This window comes from Sturnus vulgaris, chromosome 5, assembly GCF_052056855.1.
Source record: "Sturnus vulgaris isolate bStuVul1 chromosome 5, bStuVul1.hap1, whole genome shotgun sequence".
Classification (NCBI taxonomy): domain Eukaryota; kingdom Metazoa; phylum Chordata; class Aves; order Passeriformes; family Sturnidae; genus Sturnus; species Sturnus vulgaris.
This window is the reverse complement of record NC_142247.1, coordinates 42,937,721-42,964,202: the sequence shown is the minus strand read 5'-3', so window position 1 is coordinate 42,964,202 and position 26,482 is coordinate 42,937,721. Positions and strand designations below refer to the sequence as shown.

The 26,482-nt window shown below is 39.0% G+C and overlaps 1 protein-coding gene across 11 annotated transcripts in view; it reads left to right on the top strand.

The window, feature by feature from the left end:
* The window catches only part of SLC38A4 (solute carrier family 38 member 4), a 156,932-nt gene that overhangs the window by 117,822 nt on the left and 12,628 nt on the right, over window positions 1–26,482 (top strand). For 10 of the 11 annotated variants that reach the window (XM_014871113.2, XM_088165588.1, XM_088165581.1 and 7 more), the window contains 4 exons: window positions 18,109–18,171; window positions 21,945–22,175; window positions 22,974–23,064; window positions 24,358–24,473. In XM_014871113.2, the coding sequence (XP_014726599.1) occupies window positions 22,057–22,175; window positions 22,974–23,064; window positions 24,358–24,473 (326 nt within the window). In that variant the 5' untranslated portion in view covers window positions 18,109–18,171; window positions 21,945–22,056. The remainder of the gene's footprint in view (window positions 1–18,108; window positions 18,172–21,944; window positions 22,176–22,973; window positions 23,065–24,357; window positions 24,474–26,482) is intronic. The other variant, XM_088165585.1, reaches the window with a different exon arrangement.

The following is a 26,482-nucleotide window of genomic DNA, read 5'->3' as shown; positions in this document are numbered from 1 at the left end:
GAAAGTGAAAACACATAAGGAAAAAAAAACAAAACCGAGCAGTAAGTTTGTAAATGCAATGACAGGTTTTTTATGCAAAACAAGAAAAGCCAACCTGAATAAAGATAAATGGAAGGGACATATAGTAGCTGATAAAATTAAAGATGCAGAGGGATGATGAAGAGGAAACAGTGAAGTGTCTCAAAGTGGGGGGAAAAAGACTGTTTAGAACAAAACTTACTTCCAACTTTAACTGTATTTACAAAATTCTGCTGAATATCTTATTGTGAACATAATATTATTGCAAGATCTCAGAACATCAGTAGGAGATGGCTCAAAACAGACAGGTGAGTTGCCTGGATTCCTAGGGAGGGTAAGGATTCTCAGCAATATTTACGAGGAGCTCAATAGTGTGTTTATCACTACTTTTGCTACAGTGAATTAGGGAATTATCTAAACTTATATTTTGACCCAAAAGTCGTAACACAATGAAGATACCATCCAGTAATATATTAATTTACAGAGCATCAAGTTATGCTGCTTTTTTGTTATACTGTATGGCAAAGTGTTTTTGAAACACAATTTGGAATTGATAGATGTTTACCTCATATTCAGGTGTATTTCTTCAGAAACATTTGCTGTATCTTAGAAGCAGCATATCTGCAATTTGATGCAGGGGTTGCTATGGTGAGTTCACATCTCTTATTTAATCCTGTACTTGAGTAAATACACATTGTAACAACCTCTGTTAAAGGTGCTATTAGTAAAATTATGTCAGCATTTCTATGAAAAATACTTGTGTTCCTGTTATGACTTGGCCAAAAAACAAAGAAAGCTTTCCTAAACTAAATCCACAGAAGCCCTTTGTACTCTTCCAGTGTATTTTTAGCCCAGCATCAATACTTATCCAAAGTATTCAGTTATAAAAATCAAATTAAAAAATCAATGCATTTGTTTCTATTCTTTAGTAGTTAGTAATTTTTATTACAGTTATGGGATTTCTAATATAGAAAAATCTTTAGGAAAACTTGGGGGTTGGTTTTCATTTCACTGTTCCAGTTGGTACCAGTGGTCATTCAGTCAGGCATTAATTGCAGCACTTGTTTCACAGCCCATCTGTACTGCCAGAGTCAAATAAAGACATTTCTGTATAAAGGAGAACCAGGTCCTTATTTCTTGTATTTAATGATTCCATTTAACTAAATGGCATCAGAAATGTAACCTGTAGACTCCAATGAATTCTTTTTGAGCAATTATTTGAGTGACTTTCCAGTCTAACATTTATTAAATGAGTGTTTAGTTGGAAGTAATTTAACACTTTTATCTTTTTGGCACCTATTTACTGTCCTAATCATTTGCTTTGAAAAAGAGTGAGTAAGTTTCTGAGAATATTTTTCTCCATGAGCTACCCTGTGTATATCAGGACAATTCTTGTATGCGTTTTTTAGGTTTACCTGATTAAATGTTTTCCTTTAATGGGCATTTTTAACCAACTTTTGTGGGAAATGCCTATATTTGAAAAAATCTCTTAACAACAGATAATAAAATTTTTGAAGCAAAACTGCTACAAAAATATTTCTAAATACATATGTGTTTACTCAAACTATAGGTTTTAAGGACCTCGGTGGAAAAGTCAAAATTTACCATAAGAAACCAAATAGGTTTATCCAATTTGTCCATAAGGTCTGATTATTATCCTGGGACTTGCCTGTGTGCTTTAATGTTGACCTTGTAAAAACTGTACTTTAAAGTGAAACACTTTCTTCTGTGCTGCATGTCAGCCAATAAGAGTGGATTGTCATTTCTGAAGTGGATAAAGAGTGTGGCTGAACAAACACATCTTCCACAAAAGTCAGGAAGAACGTGGTTGGATGGAGAAACTTAAATCATAAATGTATATCATTATCTGGTAGTGAGAAGGGAAGGTTGTTTTTTGAGAATTTACTCCTGTAGTCAGAAAGAGAGAGGTGCGACAGGTTTTAGTTGTTGCCCTGGCATAAACCATAGAAGCTGGGTCTTTTACACAGTTTAAATTAGGGCCCTTCATGTTAAATGGAGTCATAGATACCGTTGAAATAGTGTTGATGGTGTTTTGGGGAGTGGCTCCAAGTTTTAAATGCTACGGTATTTGGATGTCACTGCCCAACTTGCTCAATTCCTGCATAGGATAGACCTCAATCTCTACAAAGTCAAATACTACAGCACTGGAAGATGAGAAACATCCTTTCAATCTTCTGCCATAAGGCCTTCATTCCAAAGACAAGCCAATATCTGACATTGCAATATTAAGGTCAAAAGTGGCAACACTAAAAATTTTAGAAAATGCTGTCCAATAATATAAACATAGGAATAATAAAACGTAGTGAATTTCACTTTTCTTGTGGTATGTGCCTATGAGTAGAACATGACTAAGATACCAGCCTACCCACATTTCAAAAGAATTATCACTAAGAAGACTAGTAATAAATCTTTTTTTCTTTCATTGAGATGCTCTATTCATATTTTCCATGTCAATATTCTTCAGTTGTATTAATCAATGTACAAAGAAATCCTTCTAAAACAGTAAATCAACATGCTGATTCTTTCTCTTTCCTTCACTTATGCATAAAAGAACTGGAGCAAAGGAGGACTGGAATGAATGAAATAAGTTCTACATTTAAGGATCTTTATTGGAAAATTTTCACCCCAAAAGTGAATACTCATATAATATCACCAGGGTAAATCCTGGTAGCTCTGTCCATCTCATGTATGATAAGACGCAAATGAGTTTTTCAAATAAATAGATCCCAGAAAACAGCATCTGAGCTGTCTGGAGAAAACCAATAGAAAATGGCATGGTTCACCAGAAAAACGTGTTAAAAGCCACCCCTTAGGCAGTCAGTATGTACATGTTGAGACAGTTGACACCTCTGGCTTCCTTATGGCCATTACTTTTAGAATACATTCGTAGTATAACCTTGAGATGATGAAAGTAGAGAATAGAATACAAGGAAGAGATTAAAAATTTGTGGTCCATGGTTAAAAATTTGTACCAGCATGAGAACATTTGTTGTATGTATCACTTTTCTGAGTCACAATAAATTGTTTTAAAGTTGTCGATACACATTCATCGCTTTTGCTTAGCAGTAAATCCAGAACTTCTTAGTGACAGTCATTGGTGGCCAAAAGTTTTTGATGTTACCTTCTTTATTCTTATGACAGAAAAATTCAGGTTAAGTTAGAAACACAGATTCCAAACCTTGGAAGTTGTGAAGCAGACACCCTTGGTACATAATTTGACATGATTTTCACCTACGATAGTGAACTATTAGCACCAGAAACCAAAAACATCGAAACCACATTATGTTGATTTTCATCATTATCCGCATGTGTAAAGTATAGAGAAGGGAAAAATTCATCATCTTGTCAATATTTTGAATTTCACTTTCCTATCATGGAAAACACAGCCTTGTGTAAAATAACAGATGCTAAATCATACCATGCTAAAGAGTTCAGAGTTTGAAGGAAGAAATAAAAAATATGAGAGTTTTGTAATTAAGAAATGTATAAAGAATGTTTAAGAATATTGCATTAAGTTCAGCTATCCAATTAAAAGATGGATGCTTATGCAGCATATTAGCCAATCAAAAAATTCTACAAATGTGGACACGCTGTTAAAGGTCTAGGAAAATTGCAGCCTGGAAAATCATTCTCAGGCTGGAGTTTCTCCTGTTCTCTCAGCTCCATTCCCAAGCTGATAACGTGTCAGCTTCAGTAGGGAGACTTTTTCCCAGAATGATAATTTGGTCAAAATAGAATGGAATTAATAACATTTCAATTAACACCTGGTACCAAGCATGGGACTCATCCTGAAGTACGGTCCCAGAGGCGTTTTCTCAATTATCCAATGAGCTACTGTCTTGTCTTATCTCTGTGGAAGATCCTTTAAGTACAAATCGTGCTTTCAATACAGTTGTCTCCTTCCTATCCTAAGGAATGACCATGTTGCTGTGTGTCTTTATTTTTGCCACTTCCAAAGGGATAAGTCCCTAACCTGCAGCTACATACAAACACTAATTGATTTCATAAAATCATTGTAAAATGGGGAGAAAATTATTGTCACACTTTCCTTCTCATCAGAACTGAAAATTAGGTCTTAAAACATCTCTCACATCACTACTACTGATGGGTCTTAAAAATCGTAGTAGTACTAGTCGAGATTACCATCTGGTCTTGATGATTCAGTTTGGATTTCATAGCCACCATGAACAGTTTCTCTATACACTATTAAATCGTCATTTTGCTTCAAGGCAAAGTTTTCTTCAAAGTAAATAGAAAATTTCAAAACATTGCAATAAAAGGTATAACATCTTGTTTTCCTCGAATTCTAAAAATTATCTTAATTTACAAAGTACTTATGATTCTAATACAGCTCATTTTCTCTTTTTTCCTTTATCCAGAAATTTGATGTGAAAATTTAAAAGTAATTTTTCAGAAATTGCAGTTAAAGTCATTGCGGGGGATGAGAAAAGATGGGATAAGTTACCCAGAACCAGAAAATTCCACTATGAAACCAAAGATTGACATCTAAGGAATAAACCCGTGTTTCTCAAACTCACCACAAGTCTTGTTAGAAAGCATAGTTCTTTTAAGGCAGATTAGTGGGTAGTGTTCTGATTATTGAAACTGAGAGAAGCAAAATTGCTGGATGCTGCAGGAATATGATTTTTTAGTATATTTCCTTTTTACAGTGAAAAAATTAGGGGATGATAAGGCTACTCAGACCTTTGCCAGTAATAAGACTTTAGTTTGAGTAAATATCGCAGGATTCAGCCCATGTTTCTACTTCATGGTTTACTGCCTGCAAACTCCAAAGCAAGTAAAAACACAGGGCAAACAAAAGAGTAAGTGGCTAATAGACATTTTTAGTTTTGTTTGAAACAGGTGTCACAGGACTTCACACATCTTAAAAGCATGACTCATCTTGTACTTTTTGTTTCTATTTTACTACGGAAAACATAATTCCTACTCTGAGAAAGTTTATTTTTGTGTCCCTTAGTGTACCCTCAGGTCAGATCTTTCTCCATGTGAGAGTGAAGTTTGTCCCATGCATAAATGCTGCCCACATGAGTAGAAGGCATATTGAGTCAAGTCCTTTCTGACAATTTGCACCATTGTCCAGTGGTGGAGGAGAAGGTCAGTGACACCACCTCAGTCATTCCTGATTCCTTTGGTTTGGGAGAATGGTTGCAGAAAAAGTTCTAAGACAGAAGGAGCACTTTAGAAATTTCTTCTGCCAGTTAAAGTTGTTCACTGTGTTATGGGACTCCTATCCAGAAAATGGCAGAGGAAAGGCTAACACAGAGTACAGGAAGAAAATGTAAAGAGTGACTGGCTCAAGAGGCACAAATTTTCCCCTCTAGGTGAAAGCATCAAACTTAACACAGAACTGGGGCATTTGAAAAATCTGTTATCGCTGCTCCTAATCAGGATGCTGCATGAAATTTAGTGATAGCTAGTCCAGCTGCACACATCATAAAACCCATGGTATAAATCTCAGTTGTTTACAGCTTAACATAAATCAGAACCAGACTGAAACACATGGTATAGCCTGGAGTTACAGTCTCAATACAAGAAATACTTGTTTCCACTTGCCAAAGTGGTGAAGCTAGAGTAGCAGATCTTAATGTCATGCCACATACGGACAATAAGGCCCTCTATGCACAAACACTTCTAGAAATAGAAGTATATTCATTTTCAAATAGAAATATCACTGAGCAGTACACACAGACATTGCATCTGTACAGGAAATGGACATTTGCCACCTTCATAATTACATAGGACTATAGAAAGTAAATTTCTCACTTACCACATAGCACTACTTGCAATAACAAAACAATTTTTATCTTCTGAGTCTCCTTATTTTGCTGGAATGGAGGTGGGGAAAAATACAGCTCAGTTCATTAACATGTTTAAATATCCTCTTTGAGAAAGGATTCAGAAGCAAATATGTACCATTGCACTGGGCAGCTGCTCTTGTGGATTTCCAGTTAAACAAACATCTATTGCAAGGTATGTCTCGTAAAGAGGTTGTTTTCTCTAGGCTTTTTCTAGGGTCACGGTCATCACCTGGGAATTGTGGTTTTTCAGATTGATGAAATTACTAGTCAACATTCGTGCACATTTGCAAAACAGTATAATGAACAATAACAGTGTATGAATATGCAGCACATATAAGCAGAACATTAATTTCCTGTCAGAACAGCTGTTTTCCACGTATTACTTCAAACTCTATTTAACAAAGTCAAGTAGAGTAAGCAACAAAAATTATACCATGTTAAACAATTTTTAACATTTGAGGGGAAAAAAAGAAATGGAAACTAATGGCGGCAAAATAAATACATAGTACAGCTCTGTTTTAGCAATACCTGCATATTTAATTTCTGATTATTTTCAACAGGCAAGAGCAGAGTAAAGAATGATGACTCTTTGCAGGAATGGTGCCTGGGCTCACAATCTTCTCTGCCATGTTCATTCAATCTGTTGAGCCAAGAAAGAGCTTTACTAATAGGATTTGATTAAAAGAAATATTTATTGTGTACTTGAAGTCAAGAGCCACCTTTAGTACTTTGGGGGTTTTCAGTTAAATAAAAGAAAAGCTAATATACCAACAGATTTTTCTCATGAAGTACTACCTTAACCAGCATGGTAAACAAATGTATTTTCAACTTCAGAAAGACAAAACTCTCCAATTTAAAGGGGTTTTTTTCTGAGTGCTTCCACAACTGTACAGAATTACAAGGTCTCAGCTACTGCCAAGCCTCTGTACTTGCTTCTGAGTTAGTGCTCAAAGTGGAGTGAAGTGTCTGGCTTCTTGTCTCTGATTTTTAGCAGCTGTGTTTGAATTGAAAGTTTGATTGACAATAATCTTGCTTTGACAAAAGCTTGATTACTTGGGCTATGAAAAGATTATGCTGTTTTGTAATAAACAGTTATTTTTTATCACAAGTTTTTAGCATTAACTCTTACTTGCTCTTGAACAGCCACAACTACTTTTTTTTAATTAAACCAAAAATATTAGGTGCCTGTGCCTTAGTGTCTAGTTACTTCTTGGATTTTCTTATTTTGATGAAGTTTTAGCACAGGCAAAATACAAAATCAAATTTTCTCCAAGAGTTCTAGTGAACAAGGGCTTTGATAAATTCTGTTAATTTAGGATTAATGAGAGAACTAAAAGCCCAAAGTAAAGGCCCTTTGATATCAGTGGGGGATGAGTAATGGAAAATGTTCTTGCTGTGGACTAATCAGAGTATAATTGCTAAAGGAACCAATCTTTCATTAATTGCAAAGGCAGTAAACTCAATCAGTCATAGTGTCAAAATATTGCAGTTCTGTTGAAGAATTTTATTGAACTAATTGATTTAATTGTTTTAAGTAATGCCATTATAAGAGTCATTATTAAGACACATTATTCTCAATACAATTTTCTGAAACATAAAAACTTTTTATGAGGAAAGTGATTTTCATAAAAAAAAAAAGATGAGACAATTTGATTTAAAAGAGCATCTTGACTAGGCTATGTTTTATTACAAACTACCAGTACTTGATTTTGGATACATAGGTCAACATAGATAATGTGAAGCACTTTGCAAGTTGGGGGTTCTTTAGGTACATTCAGCCTAGCTTAAACAGGTCTGATGGCATTTTCTGAGTCAGAAAATTCATTTCATCAAATCTGCCTAATCCAGACATAATGGACCAGGGATGTTTGCCTTGTGATTTTGCACACCCTCCCTCCACTCCCATTTAACTATGAGGGGACATTGCACAAGTACTGTAATTTTCTTCCTAGTTCCAGAATTCATTTAACTGTAATGACCAGTCCTCTGCCTACTTATTGCCATTTGCATCTCACTTTCCCATATGCCAGATGCTCATGCAGCCACACAGTCAGTGGGAACAGAACAACACCCTGGGTTAAAAGTAGCCTCTCTTTTTTTTTTCCCTCCCATATGTATACATGCCTATTTGCAGTCCCTGGGGAAGCAAAGAGAATGAAAACACTGATTGGGTCAGTAGGAAGTTGGGACTGCCTCTTTTAGCATCAGCATTTGCTAATGTTGACTTAAGGGAGTTGTGGGACTACAGAATTAGCATCATTCCTATGAGGCTCAAACCCAGCTGGGATCTGTGGAGCAAGAAACAGGAACCCAGATACATCAGCCACTGGTTCCCTTCCTCTCCCAACAGTGTTTGGGCTGAATGAAAAATTCATCTCATTGACAGCTGTTCTGATCTCTTAAATTCAATGTCAGAGGAAGAGTGTTGCATGTAACCCTATACAAACTGCAAGTGCAGTATCCTGGCTGTGTCTGTGTAATTTTTCTGGGTCTGTGACAGTGACAATAAATATTGACATCATTGTTAAGCCAAGCAAAGTGTTTGGGAGGTTTTCATGCAGCCATGAACCTTCTGCCTGTTTCTAGCAATACCCCTCCGGTTATGGAGTCACAGACAAACTTGATGAGGTAAGTTTTTGAGGGGAGGGTAATACAACTTATTAGATCCAATGGCAGAAATCAGGAGGAAACAATCACATTTCTGGATGGTGCTTGTCCAAAGATAGAGCTTGTTAATGTTTCATAAGTGGTACAAAATCAAGGAGGTACAACGGTGACTGAATTCTTATAAGTTTACTTTCTTTGTTATTTGTGTTCAGAATGTCACTTGACAGATTTCCCATCAAGTTGTGGAGTCAATGTAGCTCAGGGGTTCAAAAAGCTTTGGCCAAAATACCTTAAAAGCCTCTTGGTCGAAGTTATGCAGAAACTCACTGCAGCTGTTGCAGCTGCAGCATGAATATAGGGTTGTCATTACTGTTGCTTTATCACTGTTATTTTTAGCTATTACATATATATATGTCTTCTGTGGCTTTTCCTCTCAATCAAACATTATTATACTACACTATATATATTTGTATATATATAACAACCATACATGCAGGTAGTACAGGACTCTAATTCACTTTTTTTGAGGAATGAATAGAGCTTAAAACTCGGGAAATCTTAGGATTGGAAATCATGAAGGCACTTCCCCATGAAAGGCCTCTCAGGATTAGGTGTGGTACTGAGAGGGAGAGGACACGGCTGGGTCAGATACAGGCTACCACCACATGAGGCTGCTAAACTCAGTGGATCAGTGGCTTGATGAGAGAGAGCAAAGCCTTGCAGAATTTTCACAATTTGGTCAGTGCAAAAGTATGTTTTGCACAAGGTAGCAGGAGGGATATAAAAACATGACAGTGTAATAAACATATTTCAGCTAGTATAATAAACAGAATTTGGAGCCTTCAGAGCTGAGCCAGATTTCTCTTTCAAAGAGGAAAAGTGCATAGCCAGGCATTGTCTCATATGACAAATGATAATAATGAGCAATAACAATAACATGAATCATAGTTATAAGTCATCTAGTGATTTAATTTTATTTTTTTTTACAAACTATAAAGCATTATAGAAAGTCACTACCATGGGGTGTGGTATACCATCAAAAGAAGTATGTGGAACTGATAGAGACTAAGTTTTTCTAGCTATGAAGTTTCAAAAGAAAAAATTGTAGGAACAAGAATGTGTCACATAGAGTATGTTTTAAATCTTTTTTGCATTTCCTTTTGTTTCATTAAATAGCTGATAAATAGCAGACAGCTTTACCTGAGGACTTTGCATGCTCCTCTGCTGCTTAGCCTCGAATGTACTTATCCCTGTGATGTCTAAACAAAACAGAGATGTACTACATTCCCAGTTTTGCAGACTGTGGGCTGTGGAGCAGAGAGTGGATTAAATTAATCAAGGACATTGCAACACCTGACTCAGCAGTTCTGAGTTTATGTGAGAGGTATGTTTTGAACAGACATGCACCAGCACTGCCCATGCATGAAATAAGTCCAGCCCATGGAACCCTTAGGAATGCAACAGAGCAGAACTGAACCTTTGTTAGGCTGTCACATCCCACACCAGTAGGTGTATGCTTGGTGTCTTTTGAATAGATTGGGCAGACTGAACAGTGAGGAAACTTTGACTTTTTACAGAGACTGAGTTGCCCAGGAGCTGAGCTTCTTAGCCCTGCCTAGGTAGTGGCCATTCCAGACAAGACACTCTCTCCCCAGGGAAAATGTCAGTGCACATTGGCATGTAAGCACTGGCTGCCGCTCTGGTACCTAAGCTCTCCATGAATGTTGCCTTAGAGATGTATTAAATAAGGAGGAAAAGTCTGCAGCAGAACCAGGAATTACATTTTTTCCCTGGACAAACTGTAGGACCTCTAGGGAGTACTCTGCGAGACCAGCATACCCCTCTCATTGCCAGAAGAGCTCAATGGCCTCAGGCTCTGCTGGGGCAGAAATGTATTGGTTTCACCCCTCTTTCACTGATTTTAATAAATGGGAAATTGTTGCAAGGTGACAAGACTTATAAGTCTCGGAAGGTGTGCTTTTATCCTCGAGTGAAGATAAACCTTTTTAAGAATGATATCTCATTGTGATGGCTTCTGAAGAGCTGACTCTGCTTTCAGGGTCTGAGAAATGTTGTTAAATGGTGAAAAGAATTCTATACTGTTCAGATTGCAAAAACAGCAATACTGGTCTCCCATAAAGTCTGTTAACAAAGAGGAATCTGATTGGGTAATACTGGTGAATGTCCCTACTTATCCTTTTTTCTGCAGGCTAACTCCTTCAACCTTACCTTGTATGCCTTGCACTTCACCACCATCTTGTTGTACTCCTCCTTGGGGGAACAAACTCAAAATTGCCTGATGGAGGGGAGTAATCTCTTCCACACCTTTGACCTGCTAGCTGTGCTCCAGTTAATACAATCCAGACAGTTTCATGAGAAGTCTTCTTCACTCTGTGACCACGGGGTTAGGAGTCATGATGGCCAGGCCTTCCATCCTGGCACATCATGCTGGCCCATACAGAAGCATTTGAAACTGTACGCTACTAAACAAATATAGGCTCCTCTGGCTCACTAAACATGAACAAAAATGAATGTATATGTTCCATGTGTTCCCTATTAAATCATGAACAGTGAGCTCTTCCCAGTGTGATTTGGTGTGTGTTTATCTCACAGTAGATAACTGCAGATACAAGCTGTAGTGGACATGTCTGGTGGTGCAATGGGACAAGCACTGGGCCCCAGCAAAAAGGGATCTATAAGCAGGCTAGCCTAGCATGTAATCCTGCTGGAGACCTTTCCTCACTCACAGCTAAGGGCCTCCATGAGAGGTGGCAGAAGTGGAAACCACCCAGATGAATTGTTCTGGCAGGCTGGATCTGAGCTGGGCCAGTTCTGATGAATTGTTCAGGATTTAGCAAGTCATTGCAATTGTTGCAAAAATTGGTCTCCTAAAATGAGGATGGAGATCAAAATATTAAACTAAGTTTGACTCCTCTTTCTGGACTTACATGTCTTCCAGATCTTAAAAGAAGCAGAGGTTCCAAAGCCATGCCTGGTATGATGCTCCTAGAGCCCCTGAGTCTCAGCGGCTCTCACTGCTCAAGTCACAGCTGTCAAACCAGTGGTACATTTGAGAGCCTGAATCACTTGCTCACATTTGGGCAGAACACGGCAGTAGCTGAAAGAAACACCCGGCATTCTGTAATCAGCTCAAAATGCAGTTCTCTACCCTTAGCAAAAGGCAGAGTGAAAAGATAAATTGCAGTAATACTTCTCATATATATCAGCACAGAAAGGGATATAATATCTCAGTATTACTCAGCTATTATATTTAAAAACACATAAAATCATAGGGTTATACTCTGTAATATGCCACAGCGCCAATCTACTACTTAGTGAATTCATCATTCTTTTGCCATGCGGGTCTGTTTGCTCAGCTTCATTCCATGTAGAACATGGACAATATGTTCTTTCTTGCACAAATGGACATTTTCGGAGCAAACAATAGACACAGGCTTGTGGTGAAAATATTCAGGTAGCCCCTTCCTTTGCTCAGGCAGTGCTTGAAGCCAGGAATAATTGCCCTGACAGTGTAAGATACTTCCAAATATATTCTGAAAATAATGGAGGAGGGAAATGGTGCCACAGAAGTAATTTTTTTAGGTGAAGATGTAGAACAACAGAAGTCATGGAGTAAAAATCTAGAGGATGTTTTTCCTCTGTTCCTGACATCATTCAAATAGAAAGAAGGCAAAAAAAGTTGTGTAGCAAGTTCTTCTTCGAAATAGTATGAGTAATATCTTATACCCTTCTCAAAGCCTAGACTTATACTGCAAGCCTTTAAGCAGCAGTCTGAAGTGCATTAAAGAAGCTAGCTAGTGACCATAAGCCCCTCCTAGGGGGTCTGAATCATTTTCAGACGTGTTCCTCTCGCCCTCTATTGAGATTATAGACACTGAGGTAAATTGCTTCCGTTCTTAGTCATTGCGGTGAATTGCCTTTTGTCAGGTGTTATGAACCTCCAGTTTTCCTTTTTACTTAAAAATATTGGGCAGCAATAAATACACTCTGCAGTGGCAGAAATCATTGCAACGTGTCACAAAGGAAATATCCTATGCCCTTGGTAGTTACACTTAATACTATAAGCACATACTATATATTATATTTTATATATAATAAATTATATATAATGTATTTTTTATATAATAAATTATATATATAATGTATTTTATATACATATATAGTATTTTCTAAGTCAAAAAGTACACTAGAAAAGTTAATATATAGTAAATTATAGTCATGATTCTGAAACTTGTGCTTGTTATTAGGAATCCTATTTCATAAAACTAATCACATGGACTTTATTTAATATTCTTTTTTAGCTCTCCCTCTTAGTTCACTGTAGCCAATTGCAAATGTAGCTTTTCATACTTGCTCTGTGAAAATCATTTTTGCTAGAGAGACTGAAATAAACTTGGGGATGAGAAGAAATTCTGGTTTTGGAAAGGAATCGCATGATGTTGCAACCTTTTTCAGAACAAGCCAGTTATTCTGATATGCATAACTTAATACACTTACCAGCTACCCTCAGTTTTGTTTTGCAAAATTTGTGAATATTAATATTTTAAAAGAGCATTTTGAATTTTCTTGTGGGTAGTTATATGTTAACAGTGTATGTGTGAAGACAAAAAGACCACTTAGGGCAAAACCTGCCCACTTTCTTCAGCAAATCTCTTCAAGAAGTCAATGGATTATTGAATTTCTCAGTAGGTCCTTTTAATAACTTGTTTCTGGCACATGGAGCATTGTTTGCCTAATGTCTGGCCATGTCTAATTGCACTCCTGTCATCAGTATTTTTGAAAGCATCTTTAATATCCTTGTGTCTGTGTCTGTGGCACTAAGCAGTTTCACAGATTCATCAAAATATTGGTTGTACAGGACTTTTGGAGAGCAGCCGGTCCAGCCTCCTCCACACGGACATCAGGTCATCTCAGACATGACTTTGCCTTGTAAAGCCTCAAAAACCTTCAAGGACAGTGGCCCTGCAACTTCTGCCCCCTCACAAACCCGTTCCAAATTTGCACTACCATTCTCCTCATGTCTAGTCTGAACCTTCCACACTCTGGTGGCTTCTGCCCCTTGTCTGGGCTTCCTGCCCAACTGAGAAGAGTCTGCCTTTGTAATTTTTGTAACTACCCTTCAAATAGTTGTAGCTTGTTCTTGTGCCTCCCTTTATCTTCCCCCAGCTTAAACAAACATCCCTTTTCCCAAACAAACATCCCTTTCCCAAACTTTTCAGTATTGAAAACTTAAAATGTTTCTGTCCAGCTGAAATCATGCACCTTGAATTTGCAGGATTTGAGTGAGAATTCAGGTTGCTTGAGATGCAGGAGGTATCACTGCCCCTCTTGGCCTTAAATTTTAAAAAACTGAGAAAAAAACATAATCTTTAATGGGTACTTCTGTGGTTACTTTACTGAAAAAAGAGAGAGGACAGCAACACACACGGGCTTCTTTGGGGAAAAAAGGCCAACTTTATTGTATGGACAACCTGTATTTAAAGTGTCTCACATGCAGCTAGGACAGGACAGTAGTTCATTGGACAATTGGGAAAAACATCCTTGGGACAGCACCTCAGAATGTATCCCACGGGAAAGACACCAGGTGTTAATGTTTATTATGAATTCCACTCTGTTTTTCACCATGTTATCACCCTGGGAGACTTCCTCCCTGACTGAAGCTGTAGTCAGCTTGTCAGCCTGGGAATGGACCTGAGAGTCAGGAGAAATTCAGGCCTGAAAAGAATTTCCCAGCTGTAATTCCCTAGCTCTCTAAATGTGTGTGTCCACATACTTCTAAGGGTGAAAAATAGCAAGAGTCAAATAATACTGAAAAGATTCCTGCAAAAAGCTTCCAAACCCTTTTAAAGTGGGTTTTGGACCTGTGTATACATGAGTATGTAGTGTCAGGTGCTTTGAATGCAGCTGGTTTATCATCACCAGGATTACTTTTACTTGTAGTGTATTAGTGTAGAGCAGACAGCCACAACAAAATTGCAAAATACACTTCAGTTTACCCTGCACACTGTCTCAGTGCCAATGACAATGAACACAGAGTGAAAACTAAACACAGAGCTACAACAAAATCTCCTTCAACTTCAGAAGATAGTATTTGAGCAAGAAGCAACACACAGACAGATAAAGGCTCTTGTGTCAAGAGGAAAGTAGCATGAGTCAGAGAGCAGCAATTATTACAAAACAGGAAAATGTAAATGAAACATTTAATACGACCTCAAGCTCCATATAAACAAGGCCAAAATACAGAAAAAAATGTGCTTAGTGTTTTGGTAGAAACATCTCCAGCATGTTCAGTACAATCTTATTTCGTGCTATAAAGCCTTTTGTCAACCTAGACTCCAGACACAGCAACGTAAGCAGCCACAAGGATAGCAGCACAACCCTGACCTGCATTGCCCAAGCCCAGGTCCTGGAGGCTGACCCCCAGCTGCATGTGGGGCAAAAGCTGGGGCAGAGGCAGGCATCAGAACATGCTGGACTTCCCCCAGCAGTGACCCCCATGTTTGTGGGATATCAAGTATCAAGCTGTGGGCCAGCACCTCCAGTTTACACAACCAGACCAGCTCTGATTACCCTTTGGCTCAAACAAGGGCTCTGAGCAATGGCTGAGAGGTTTTACTCCCTAAAGAGCATTTTACTGTTCAGAAAATGGAACCTGTTGTGTAGCAAATGTGGGAGGTTGTGGGTGCAGGGCAAAGGACCACTGAGCCTTTTTTAATGGCACTGTCACCACTGCTAGCTCTAGGTTCTGCCAAAAATTACTGCACTGGAAACATCCTTCTAACTAAAGAAGACTGGAAATACACACTTATAGCTACAGAAGATTGTTCCTACTTTCTCTGTTCAGGAAATGTGGCTTCAGTCCTCAGATTGGCTGTGCCTGGAAATTTCTCCTGTTAGCAATGGCAGGCACTACTGCAACAGGAGTTTTCTCAATGAGACATAAAGTAGCCAAAAAGCACCAGAAGAGAAAAATATAACATCTACCAAATATCATAATTTCGACTGCAGTTAATCTGGCTTCCTCAGAGAAAGGGTAAACAGGGGTCTGGGCTGGTGAAACAACAGGGGTCTGGTCTGGTCAAACACTCCCTGGTGAGCTTCAGCGTGCTCCATAGGCACTGAGGTGACTAATGGAGCTTGTAGTATGATCCCACAAATTAACAAAGAGCTTTATTTAGTAGCTTTTGGTGGAAAAGTAACCAAGAGTACACTTGGCTCATTTTTTTCAATGTAAGTGGAGGTATTCTGACTACATGACTCTGTGGCAGAGACGTGTCACACAGAAAGCTAGATCCAGCTACATGAGGCAGGGGTGGATATCACAATATTGTGCTTTCTTTTGTTCACTGTTTCCAACATTCTAATCAATAATTTAATCCTGCTTTTTGTCAGAAAGCAAAAAGGAATTGTATTTTTTTTCTTTGAACTCTTGCCTGACCCCAAGCAATACTAACAAATACAAAGTTTTCTTTACAAATAGTGAAATCAAACACAGAAGACAAAACAGAAAGGGTCTTGAGTTAGCATGTGCCTTCCTTCAGTGTGAAGACTGGACACTGACATTTTTGCTCTGCTGAAAGAAGGCTTTTCTGATGGAAATTAAGCAGTGCTTTTCTAGTTAGGGGTAGGCAGAAAGAACTGGCAAATTCAAAAAACCTGTGTTAGAAAACTGCATTAGCCGGCTCTTCTCTGCAGAAAAAATTGCCTACAGGCATGTGTATGATTTCTACCAGCTCCATCTGCCTGCACACCTTGCCTGGCATCTTTGAGGCATCAGGTGCTGGGCAGGGGTACTGCTGAGCACCACCAACCCTGATGACTCCATCCCCCCATGGACTTAGGAAAGATCCACCCAACTATCACAACGTAGCTACAGATAGAATTGTGCCACACTGCTTACACTCAGTGGGAATCGGAGTTAGACATGGATATTTGTAGTATTTCAAAAGGAAATTACCTCTAATCTTGATTATTATTACTATTTGTTTAATCAGGTTCAAAAAAAATGCATCAGAAGTAATTTTCACAGCTGTTGCTGATTTGTTAGTACATGTGTCCCCAAATCTCCTGCTGTTTTCTTTATGGTTTGCTGTCTTATTTTCCTTTGTTTAAAGAAATGTTTTTCTCTCCCCTACTGTTACATGAAACAGCCACATGAGCAACAGTGCAACAAGGAGGCTGCCCATACCCACAGCCCTGTCAAGTGTGCAAATCAAATAGGCTCAAGCAGAGCACAGCTGCCTCCCCCCTGCTCCCCCCAGCAGCTCGGCTCCCTCACCCTAGCAATGGCATAGGACAACTTGGTGCCAAACTTCTGCTGAGAACTCCCTTAATACATTAAGGCCACCTATTCTTGGTCATATGCCTTAGAGGGAAAGCCTGTTTCCCTCATTAGATCAACTGATGAAATGGAAAACACAGGGAGCTTTCAGACTCAAAGTCCATTTAACTAGTCTAAGCCCAAAAATTTGTTCATTTTTCCAGCTAGGTTTAAATCAAGATAGGACCTCTGGCTCCAAACCTTGCAACTCTTAATCTTTGGATTGCACTACTTTTGGCATCATATGGCATGACTGGCCTTACAATCAGTTGTCTTTTCATGGGAATGCAGAACTGAGGGAGACAGAGCTTATTTTTGTTTAACTATTTGTCTGAGTCTATATTGGAACTCAAATTTCTTTTTCTGGGAGAGGGAGCTCTGAAACCAGCACACCATACCCAGTGCTGGCAGCAAGCAAGTAGAAGGCCTGGTCACAGTGGAGCAGGGATGGATTCCCACAGGCTGTCACCCAGTCTGAGCTAAAGCAGTCTGAGTGCTCCACAGGAAACTCTAAGAATTAAAAATTACATCCCCTCACTTGCCCTCCTGCCTTCACAGTCAGGCCAGTCTGAGGGCTTTAATCACAAAGCCTACATGGGTGGGAGGGCTGGAGCATTAGTTGTGGGTTTTAATTATGGTCATTATGTAATTGGATAAAATTCTACAGTAAATTCTGCAGTATTACAGGCATATCACAGATAATTAAATACTTCTCCACAGGCCTATATTGCCATTAAATGAATAACATTTGTCACTGGACATGTACCTCCTCAGTTGAAATTACATTAAATATTTCAACTGGAAAACTAAGGCACAGGTCAAGCAGCCCCTTTGAAAGCGCACACTTCCAGACAGGCAGTGCAAGATGTAGCTCTGTTGTCACGGAGATAGGAGCAGTGGGGGAGCAAAAAGATATTCCTCCCAGAACTTATTTTCCAGGGTCTTTAATATTGTGTTACTGCCAGTTTAATGCATGTGTATTATTCAAAAATCCAGACCATCAAATGAAAGTGTGACCAAGCTTGGGTGGCGCGTTCTGAGGATAAGCATTTTGAAACTGGGCTAAGCTCAGAGAGCAAATAGCTCCGGTAACTGAGATGTTTGCCTTCAGTGTGCTCCAATAAACTGATTTACCTTTCTTCTTTTTTTCCTCTTTTTTTTTTTTTAAGAGCTGACGCATGTTTGTCAAAGGGAGTTGTTGGATGTAGCAGCTGTTGATTGGTTCATCCCATACACTCCCATTTGTCTTTAAATCACTGTTCAACTGCTCTAGGTTGCATATGAGTAAACCTTTTCTTACAGGTGCAATTCCTAAAAGATATAACCTGACTAGCAAGTGAGGAAAGGAACCTGCTCAACTCAGAGGTAAATTTTTTTCTTTATAAAATTTTATCAATGTATTTTAGACAATGGCCACATATTCAGAAATTGGGAATTATAAATTTAATTTATCTGCAAATATAAATGCAATATGAAGGATGGGCTATTATGTTTTACTGACATCGTAATTTGCACTGGCAAATATCTTTTATATTTCTTCAGGAATGAAATTTAGTCTTCTCTTTTGTACAAAAAATCAAAATCTAAAGAACCACAGAACCAGCAAAAGTATTCAAAATTGCCCAGTCAATTAAAAAATGAATGATTGCTTTCCTTTGCAGCCCTTGGCTATCTTCTGAGAATTTTTTTCCAGGCTCTTGATTTACTTGGCTAATATTTCTTTAAACAAATTAATTTGGGAAAGCAGACTTTACATTTTAATTGTTTATTTTACAGCTGCAACACTTATTTCATTTTGAAATAGCCACGATGACAATAATCTTATAAATTCACTGTCATGAAGATGAAGAATCTGGCAAAATCTGCTAAATCAGATACCATGGCAGAGGTTACAAATATTGATATTGCAAAACTCATGAAAGTGTTAGTCATATCTGTGACCTGGCATTATTTGCCCAGTGGTTGTCCATTCGCCTAATGTTCTAACTGCAGACTGGACAGAAATCAATAACATTGTGAAATCAGATGCCAAAAATTTCATCATTTTCCCGAATCATTGCTGAAAACCATTACTTAATAAATGATGCAGAACAGTACCCTATACTTGAAGAGGAAAATTAGTTTTATAGAGATAAATAACTGCCCTCTAATAATAGGTGAATTTCTTTTGCAATTTCAATTTTAATACCATACCTAAGGAAAAATCTCTTCTGTTCAGCCAAATGCTACAAGAAGCAGCAAAAACATCACTGTATTGAAGGCAGGTTTGAGGAACACTGGAAATCTAAGAGATTTCTCCTTTATGTTTAGGTACCCAAATCATAGCTTTGAAGCAGAAATATTAAATCCTAGGGAAGTTAAAGCAGATGAACTTTGGTGTTTCTCCTCCAATATTACAGGCTAAGCTTCTGGAAGGGCCCAGGCCTGCCCAAACTTGGTGGCTGTGCTTTCACCATCCCTGCCCCGGTTCCTGGCCATCCCCCCAGGAGCAGCAATCCAACCAGCACAAACACCTGAAGGGGCACATCTGAGCACCCAATGTCAGTGCATTCCCCTTTATCCAAATATCTTTCAGGCTGAGCAATAACTTCAAAGGTTACCCCATGTACCCCTCAGGTGAAGAAGTGACAGCTTTGCCTCTTCTATGCCACCTGGGGAGAGAACATGCTACCAGTGCCTGTACAGCTCCCAAACCCCTTCAGCATCTGCAGTGCTAGGAACCTGAAGATATGAATTGCCACCAACTAAGGACTAGCTCTGCCAAGTTCTACTGAAGTTCAAAGGCACCATTGGTCATAATCACAGTCATTAGTGTTTGCAGGATTCAAATCTAATAGCAGGCCGGGTTTATGGGTCTTGCTCTACCCACATTTGTGCCAATGGCTTTCTGCTCATGGTTTGCAAACCTCTGGAATTCTACCAACCTCTCCCTAAAAAGTTACAACTGTAAGAAAGCAGCTTCTCAACAGACTTAATTTTGCCACCTGAGGCTTTGTACTTTCACCAGAAGACTTTTACTAATTCACAGATTAAAAACAATGAAATAAAATAGAAAATCACTGCTTTATACAGTAATTCCAGAGCCTCTTGAGGCGGCACACATAAATCAGATGACTTGTGCAAATGTTTGACAGAGCAATGTCCAGATGATTCTTATGCCGTGACATGTATTTTCAGTCAATTTTTCCAAATTGTTTGCTGTGCTGCACAAGCTTTCATCCTCAGCCTAATCTTAGTGTGGCTTAACTCCTGGCAACTTTTTTGCTTACTTTTCTTCCATTTCCCATCTCTTTGAAGATCTGCATTTTTTGGAATGACATTTCTGGAAAAGATATTTCTCCAACAACAGTTAGGCAGTGCATACAAAGGAGGTTTTACTCTTTACTGGAACAGAGATAAACACAGTAAGATTTGTTTGTCTGACTTTTACACCACAGATTAAAAATAAGCATCAAGAATTGGAAAAACTCTCTTTCTCAGACAGAGCACTGTCTGCATTTGAAGACACTTCTGTGAATCAAACCACAGTTGTTAGGGCTCTGTTGAGGGTGGAGGGTTGAGGAGAGAATGTTATTTAGTTTTTATCTCATGGAGTTATTCATATCAGGAGTGGGCAGAATGCCCCAGGCACTGAAATGTGAGTGCCAGTAGCTCTGCCCTGATGCCTGAGTCACTCATCCCCTCACACACACTCCATGAGGCAGCAGAAAGAATTAAAGCCAGCCTCTCTCTCTGGTAGGAAATTTCCTAATGCACTGTGATATTGCTTCTCCTTTTTGGTTGTCTGGTCTGGGTGAATGCTTCTAGTAAGACGCAAGGAATTTGACATTAATTTCTGGCCTGGAGTCAGTTTTAGCCTCCAGGGTTGATATTTAAAGTTTATATTTGCATTTTAAACACATACACTCCAACTTCTTGCTACTACAGATATGCTTGTAGACGTTCTTAAGAACAGCATATAATCAGTATCAGAGGATAGCAAAAGTCTGGTCGTTGAGCTGGACCTATACACCATAAATGCAAACCCAGGAGAAAGGCGATTACATAATTGCAGATTAAGTGTTGCAAAGAGCCAGACTCAGAAATTATTTGTTGCAGTGTTTTTTGATTTTGTTATTATGGAGTGCTGAGCTGCATTTGGCATGTCACACTTATGAAAATTGTCACGAATCTGTCCAATGTGCCTGATTGCAAAGCAGCTGGTAAATGACCAGGAAACTGTAAGTCTGGCCCAAGCATGTGCTCTCTGATCTCTGCTCACTCTCTTCAGTGATGTTCCCCTCAGCTGTGGAATGGAAATATGGAATGCATCAAGGAATATCTTTGGGAAGGGAGAAGGATTGCAAAACTTCAACTTTTCTTGCACAGTGTTTTCCTCTTGAATCTGATAATAAACAAATGAATCCACATGTGTATCTACAGATGAGTCTGTAGTACACAACTGCTGAAATCCCAGATGTTAAGTTCTCTTTGTAAATTTGGGTCATACAGTTCCTTTGGCCCATACAAGAAATAAAGAGTTGAGCATTTATTCTTATTATTTTTGAAAGGCTAGAATTTTTATCATGGAGTAAAGATAATCAGGCTAATATCCATGCAATAATTCTGTGTGAGACAGAGCTTCCAGTGATGGGTCCAGTCCACTTAGAAACAGGCCTATCAGAATTGCACCTCCTAATTATCAAAAAATGATCATACAGAGATGCTCACCTCTGTCAGAACCCAGTGAAAGGGACAAATCTACAAAACATTTAAACCTGTGACAACAATAATCTTACAATAAATGGGAAAGCCAGCTATACTCCTGCTTTTTTCAGAAAGCATTTCTGCATCACCCTCTCCTAGAAACTCAGAAGCAGTAGTTCAGGAGATTATTTTCTGCTGGCTTTGTATTTTTTCCAGATGCTGGATATCCGCTGTGCATCTGTTGGCCTCTGAACGCTTTACCATTTGAAGGGAGACAGGAGAACCAAGTGCTGGCATATAAAGAGACTTTTATGCTTGCCCAGAATTTTCCCAGTCTGCAACAGTTTCCCCTCTTAATGCTATTACAAAGCTCAAACACAAACCAAACAATTCACACTGGTTTATCTAATTTGAAGAAAACTCTAATGAGTTCTGTTGTGTTTTGTTTGCAGAACAGAGTGTTCTGGCAGTCCCTGCATGATAGAGAGAGCCTGCAGGCAGACGGCACAGTGCTGTTTACCCTGAAGAAGCGAGTGTGTGTGCTGGAAAGCGCTGACCATTGTAATGGATCGCATGGAGCTGCAAAAAGTCAACATCGAACCTGATGACCAGAGCAATAGCGGGGAAAGCCTCGAAGACAACTACACGGAGCCAGCTGATTCGGAAAAGGCTGCAATCGGGAGGTAAGCCTTTATCTCTTCTGTTGAGGCTAGAAAGCAGTAATCAATAAACAATCTTCACTAATGGCATCCAGGTAGTTTCCCCACGGTTTGCCTCCCTGCTCTGTGGTCTGGAGGACAGTGTACCCAGAACAGCAAGGCAGCCCAGGTACCCCCCTGCCTGCCACCACCTGCACTGATATCTGCAGGCTTCTAACACAGAGCACCCCTTGGCAATTTCCAACTACTCCAGTCAGATAGTACATGTGTACATAGTACATGATAGTACGTTAATATACTCTCAGAGCAGTTCAGCCTGGGCACACTGAGGGGGCAAGGTATGGAGTGCAGCAGGGACAGCCCAGCCTCAGACCTTCCAGCAGAACCCACAATAGCACTAGCACCTGTGTGGCTGGAAAAAGACATCTCGAAAACACCCATCAGTCTCTAGCTGTCAGCTTGCTGCACCCTCCAGCACGTATGTCCAACAGGGCAGTTGCAAGGCCCTTTGCTCCCCAGACATAGAGCATGTGCTCAGCTTTAGCGTCACTGGCAGTACGGATCTGCTTTCCAACATCTATGACTGAATGTAATTTGAAGATCACTGAGTCTAAAACTAAATTCCAAATCAAAGCAAAGATCTACTAAACATGCCATTGGACACAAGAACTTTACACGAGAACAGGGTTTTTTTTCTGAAGGATTTTTAAATATTCATAGCAATGTCAAAGGAAAGTTTCCACTGACGACAAAAGGCACTACTCAAATAAAATGTGTGTCATAAGCTTTATCTAATATTTTCTTATTTTTCCTTATATTCAGTCCCTTTGCTAGTGATGATGCAGAAAGTCAGAAGTTCCTAACGAATGGATATCTGGATGAAAAGAAATTAGAAGACTATAATGAAGAATATGTAAGTTTTATTCATGTTTAATGAATGAATGAATAATTACAAAGTCGATCTTATTGACCTGAATTTTTTCTAAAAGTGTCAGTAAGCAAAATTACTCTGGAGGCCAGCCAGCATAATCTTGGCTTTCAAAGAATAAACACATTTTCTAACAGTTAGTGCAGCAAACTCTTTCTGTTGTATTTCAAGTAACACTGAGTCTTTCCTACACAAGTAATCAGAAAAATTCCTCAGATCACACCTGAACTTCAGTAGCATTTCCATATAATCTCAGCTGAGATGTGTAGACACAGTGGGTTTGCACCCATTTTCCTGACAGGATATTTGCACGGAAGACTACTCTACAGCCAGGTAGATTTGTGTGTCAGTGCATACATTCTTGTATTTCTAGTTTCCAGCATCAGTCTAAATGAATCTACATTCAGTTGCATTGCTTTAAAGAAAGAACACCATTGTTTTGGCTTTATGATGCTGAGCACTACATGGTCAGCACACCTCCAACACTCTAGGCAGCTCCACATGCAAGTGGAAGGACAGCACCAGTTCCTCAGGCGTACATGTGGGTACCCCTCTGCTCAGGATTTAAAATTACTCAATTTTTAGTGAATTTGACAAAATAAAAGGCATAATTTTATCAGTTGTGTTACAGATTTTATTAAGGAATGGTACCATAAAATCAAAAATATTATTTGTGATTGTAAACTAAAATTAGGAGCCGAGTTCCCTTTTTCTTTTCCGCTTGGTGTTATTCAGTTGTAACTCACTCACACACCATCCCCTCTCTCCTAGGTTTTGTCCTCTTCCATTCTTCTGCTTCCAGCCCTAGACATGCAGCACTCCTTTCTTTCCTCCCCCAGACACATTTTAAATCCCCCCCAAAAAATCTCATTCTACTTGGAGACAAACTCAATAATCTGTTGTATTCATGTTTTTTTGAAATTTGAATATCTAAAAATCAATAATTGGGAAATCTATTTGATAACATTATGAATTTCCATAGAGGCTGGCCAGCACAGCCAGTGTAACTGTGTCACTTTAGTCACCTGTCAGGAATGTAGAACTCCTCCTGACTGAGACAATGAAAAGGTGGGAAGAGGCAAGCACTACCAGCACAGCTCTCTTTGGGGAAAAGAGACTTCGTATGGTGGCAAGTGCCTCTGGGCTTGGGACCTTGAAATCGCCCCACCTACATGGATCAAGGAAGCAGTACAGGGAATACCAGCAATGAGGATTATTAGCCAGTCATGCTCAGTAAAATGCAAATGAATTGCCATTTTCTGTTCTTGTGCCCAACAGCACAGGGGTAGAACTTCCTTTGGAATGTCCTCGTTCAACCTCAGCAATGCCATTATGGGCAGCGGCATCTTAGGGCTCTCCTATGCCATGGCCAACACAGGAATTATCCTTTTCATGTAAGTACAAAGAAAAAGAAAAAAATTGGTTATAAGCAGGGGGCTGGAGCTGAAGTTTTTATGGTTAGAGAGGTATGTTAAACTCGGTTTGTTAGCTGAAGATTCTTGCAAGATCCTCTGTAATGAAAGCATTTCAGCTTCACCACAAGGAACCATCGACCGCTGAAAATCTTTTTATGTTTTTAATATTTTAGACCTCCTTTGTGTTAGGAACACGACTGTGAATTGATACTGTGCAGTCGAAAAATAGAAGGAAAGAGCAGCATGCTGGTCCTAAAATAATAAGACCAATCTTGCCAGTTCAGTATGGGAATCCAACAAGGGAATTAAATCATTCATAAATATGTTTGCATCACCTCAATTATCTAATCACAATGTAGAAATTGAAGAAGAGTATTCGATATAATCTGAAATGGCAACATGCTTTGAGTGAAAAAACATTCACAGATCTAATGTTACTAGTTCAGGTCTGTCTGTACCCAGTGTGCACAAAGGACAGCATTGGGCTGTGACTGACAAACAGTATCCACACAGAATGGGTTTTGACAGACAGTAACATATAGCCATGGGAAGTTTTTTAATCGATGGCTAACATCTGGCTCCTTTTAATGAGACAAACTGCATCAAAAATAAATTTGGGAGGTTTTTTTAATGACTGGTTTTAATTTTAGTTGAAGCCTTAATTTTAGCCTCCCATGAGGCTGGAATAAACCATGATATTACTGTGCGAAAATTAACCATTTTTTTACATTACTGAAATTTAGCATGTTTTTATAGAGCTTCTTGCTTGTGGGGACTATGGAACTATGACAGCAACATTTGAAATGTTGCATGTAGCTTCCAGTTGCTAAGAAACATCTCCTGTTTTGCCAATATAATTTTTAACTGAAAATTAAATGTAGATTCAAATGCTATCCTGTATAAGCACTTCATAACACCTGCACTCAGCTGGTTTAGGTATAGTACTTGCAGAGCAAAAAATGGAAGCCAGTTCTAAAATTGGCAGTGTATCAGAGTCAGAAAAAATGTAGGATTTTTTTCTCCTCCGACTTTCTCTGAGCACTTGTACTAACTGGTATGTTCATATATGATCACTGGAAAGAAAACTGTGATATTTTAAGCCTCACTAACAGGGAAAAATAATACCTTTATAATATCTTTATTTTGAAACTCTGTTCATACTTACTGGTGGCTAAAAATTCTGATACAAGCCTAATGACATTAGCTCTGTTGGCAGTGCTAAAGTAGGGAGTAATGCTAAAGCAAAAAACAAAGGCATCTACCCTCACTTTCTTTGCTATGCTATTTTCATATTTCTTGCAGCAGAACATTCTCTTTTCTGGTAGAGGAAGGAATTTTATTTAAAATATAAACCTGTGTGCAGCTATTGTTACCCCCATGGCAATTGCTTGAAGTTTCTTTGTTTTCACAGATCATGATGTTAGTGTCAGTGGGACAGAAAAATCCCATCTGCTGAATGGAAACTATTGGACATGAATTCTAATTTAGATGATGCTGCCAGCTTTCATGCTGGAAGGTGTTCTACAGGGTGAAGGCAAACAGAAGCCTCAGAAAACTCAGAAGTTGCCCAAACGTTACAATTACATCCTTCCCGCAGGGGAGGTTTACAGTGGCACGGAGTCTGCACCAGACCACCATTTCTGCTGCCCAGCACAATAAAGCAAGTACAACCAGGAGGACTTTGGTTTAGCGCACCTCATGTGTGAGGACAGGGAGATCATGTCTCTGAATAGCAGCTGCAGGATGCCCTGTGACCTCAGACATGATGCCCCCTTACCAATATTACATGAGCTCACAGCAGGACACAACTCTGCCCACACAAAGATGATTGCACTGTCTGTCTCTCCTGAAAAGGGAAACTTCAGAGGAAATTGTGATGGTCTGGTGGTCATCACCTGGCCCCAGGGCCTGTGTCTGCTCCTTGACTGTAACTCATTTACCAACCTGGCTGTCAGTATCTATGTCTAAACCAAACCACATGTTCAGTG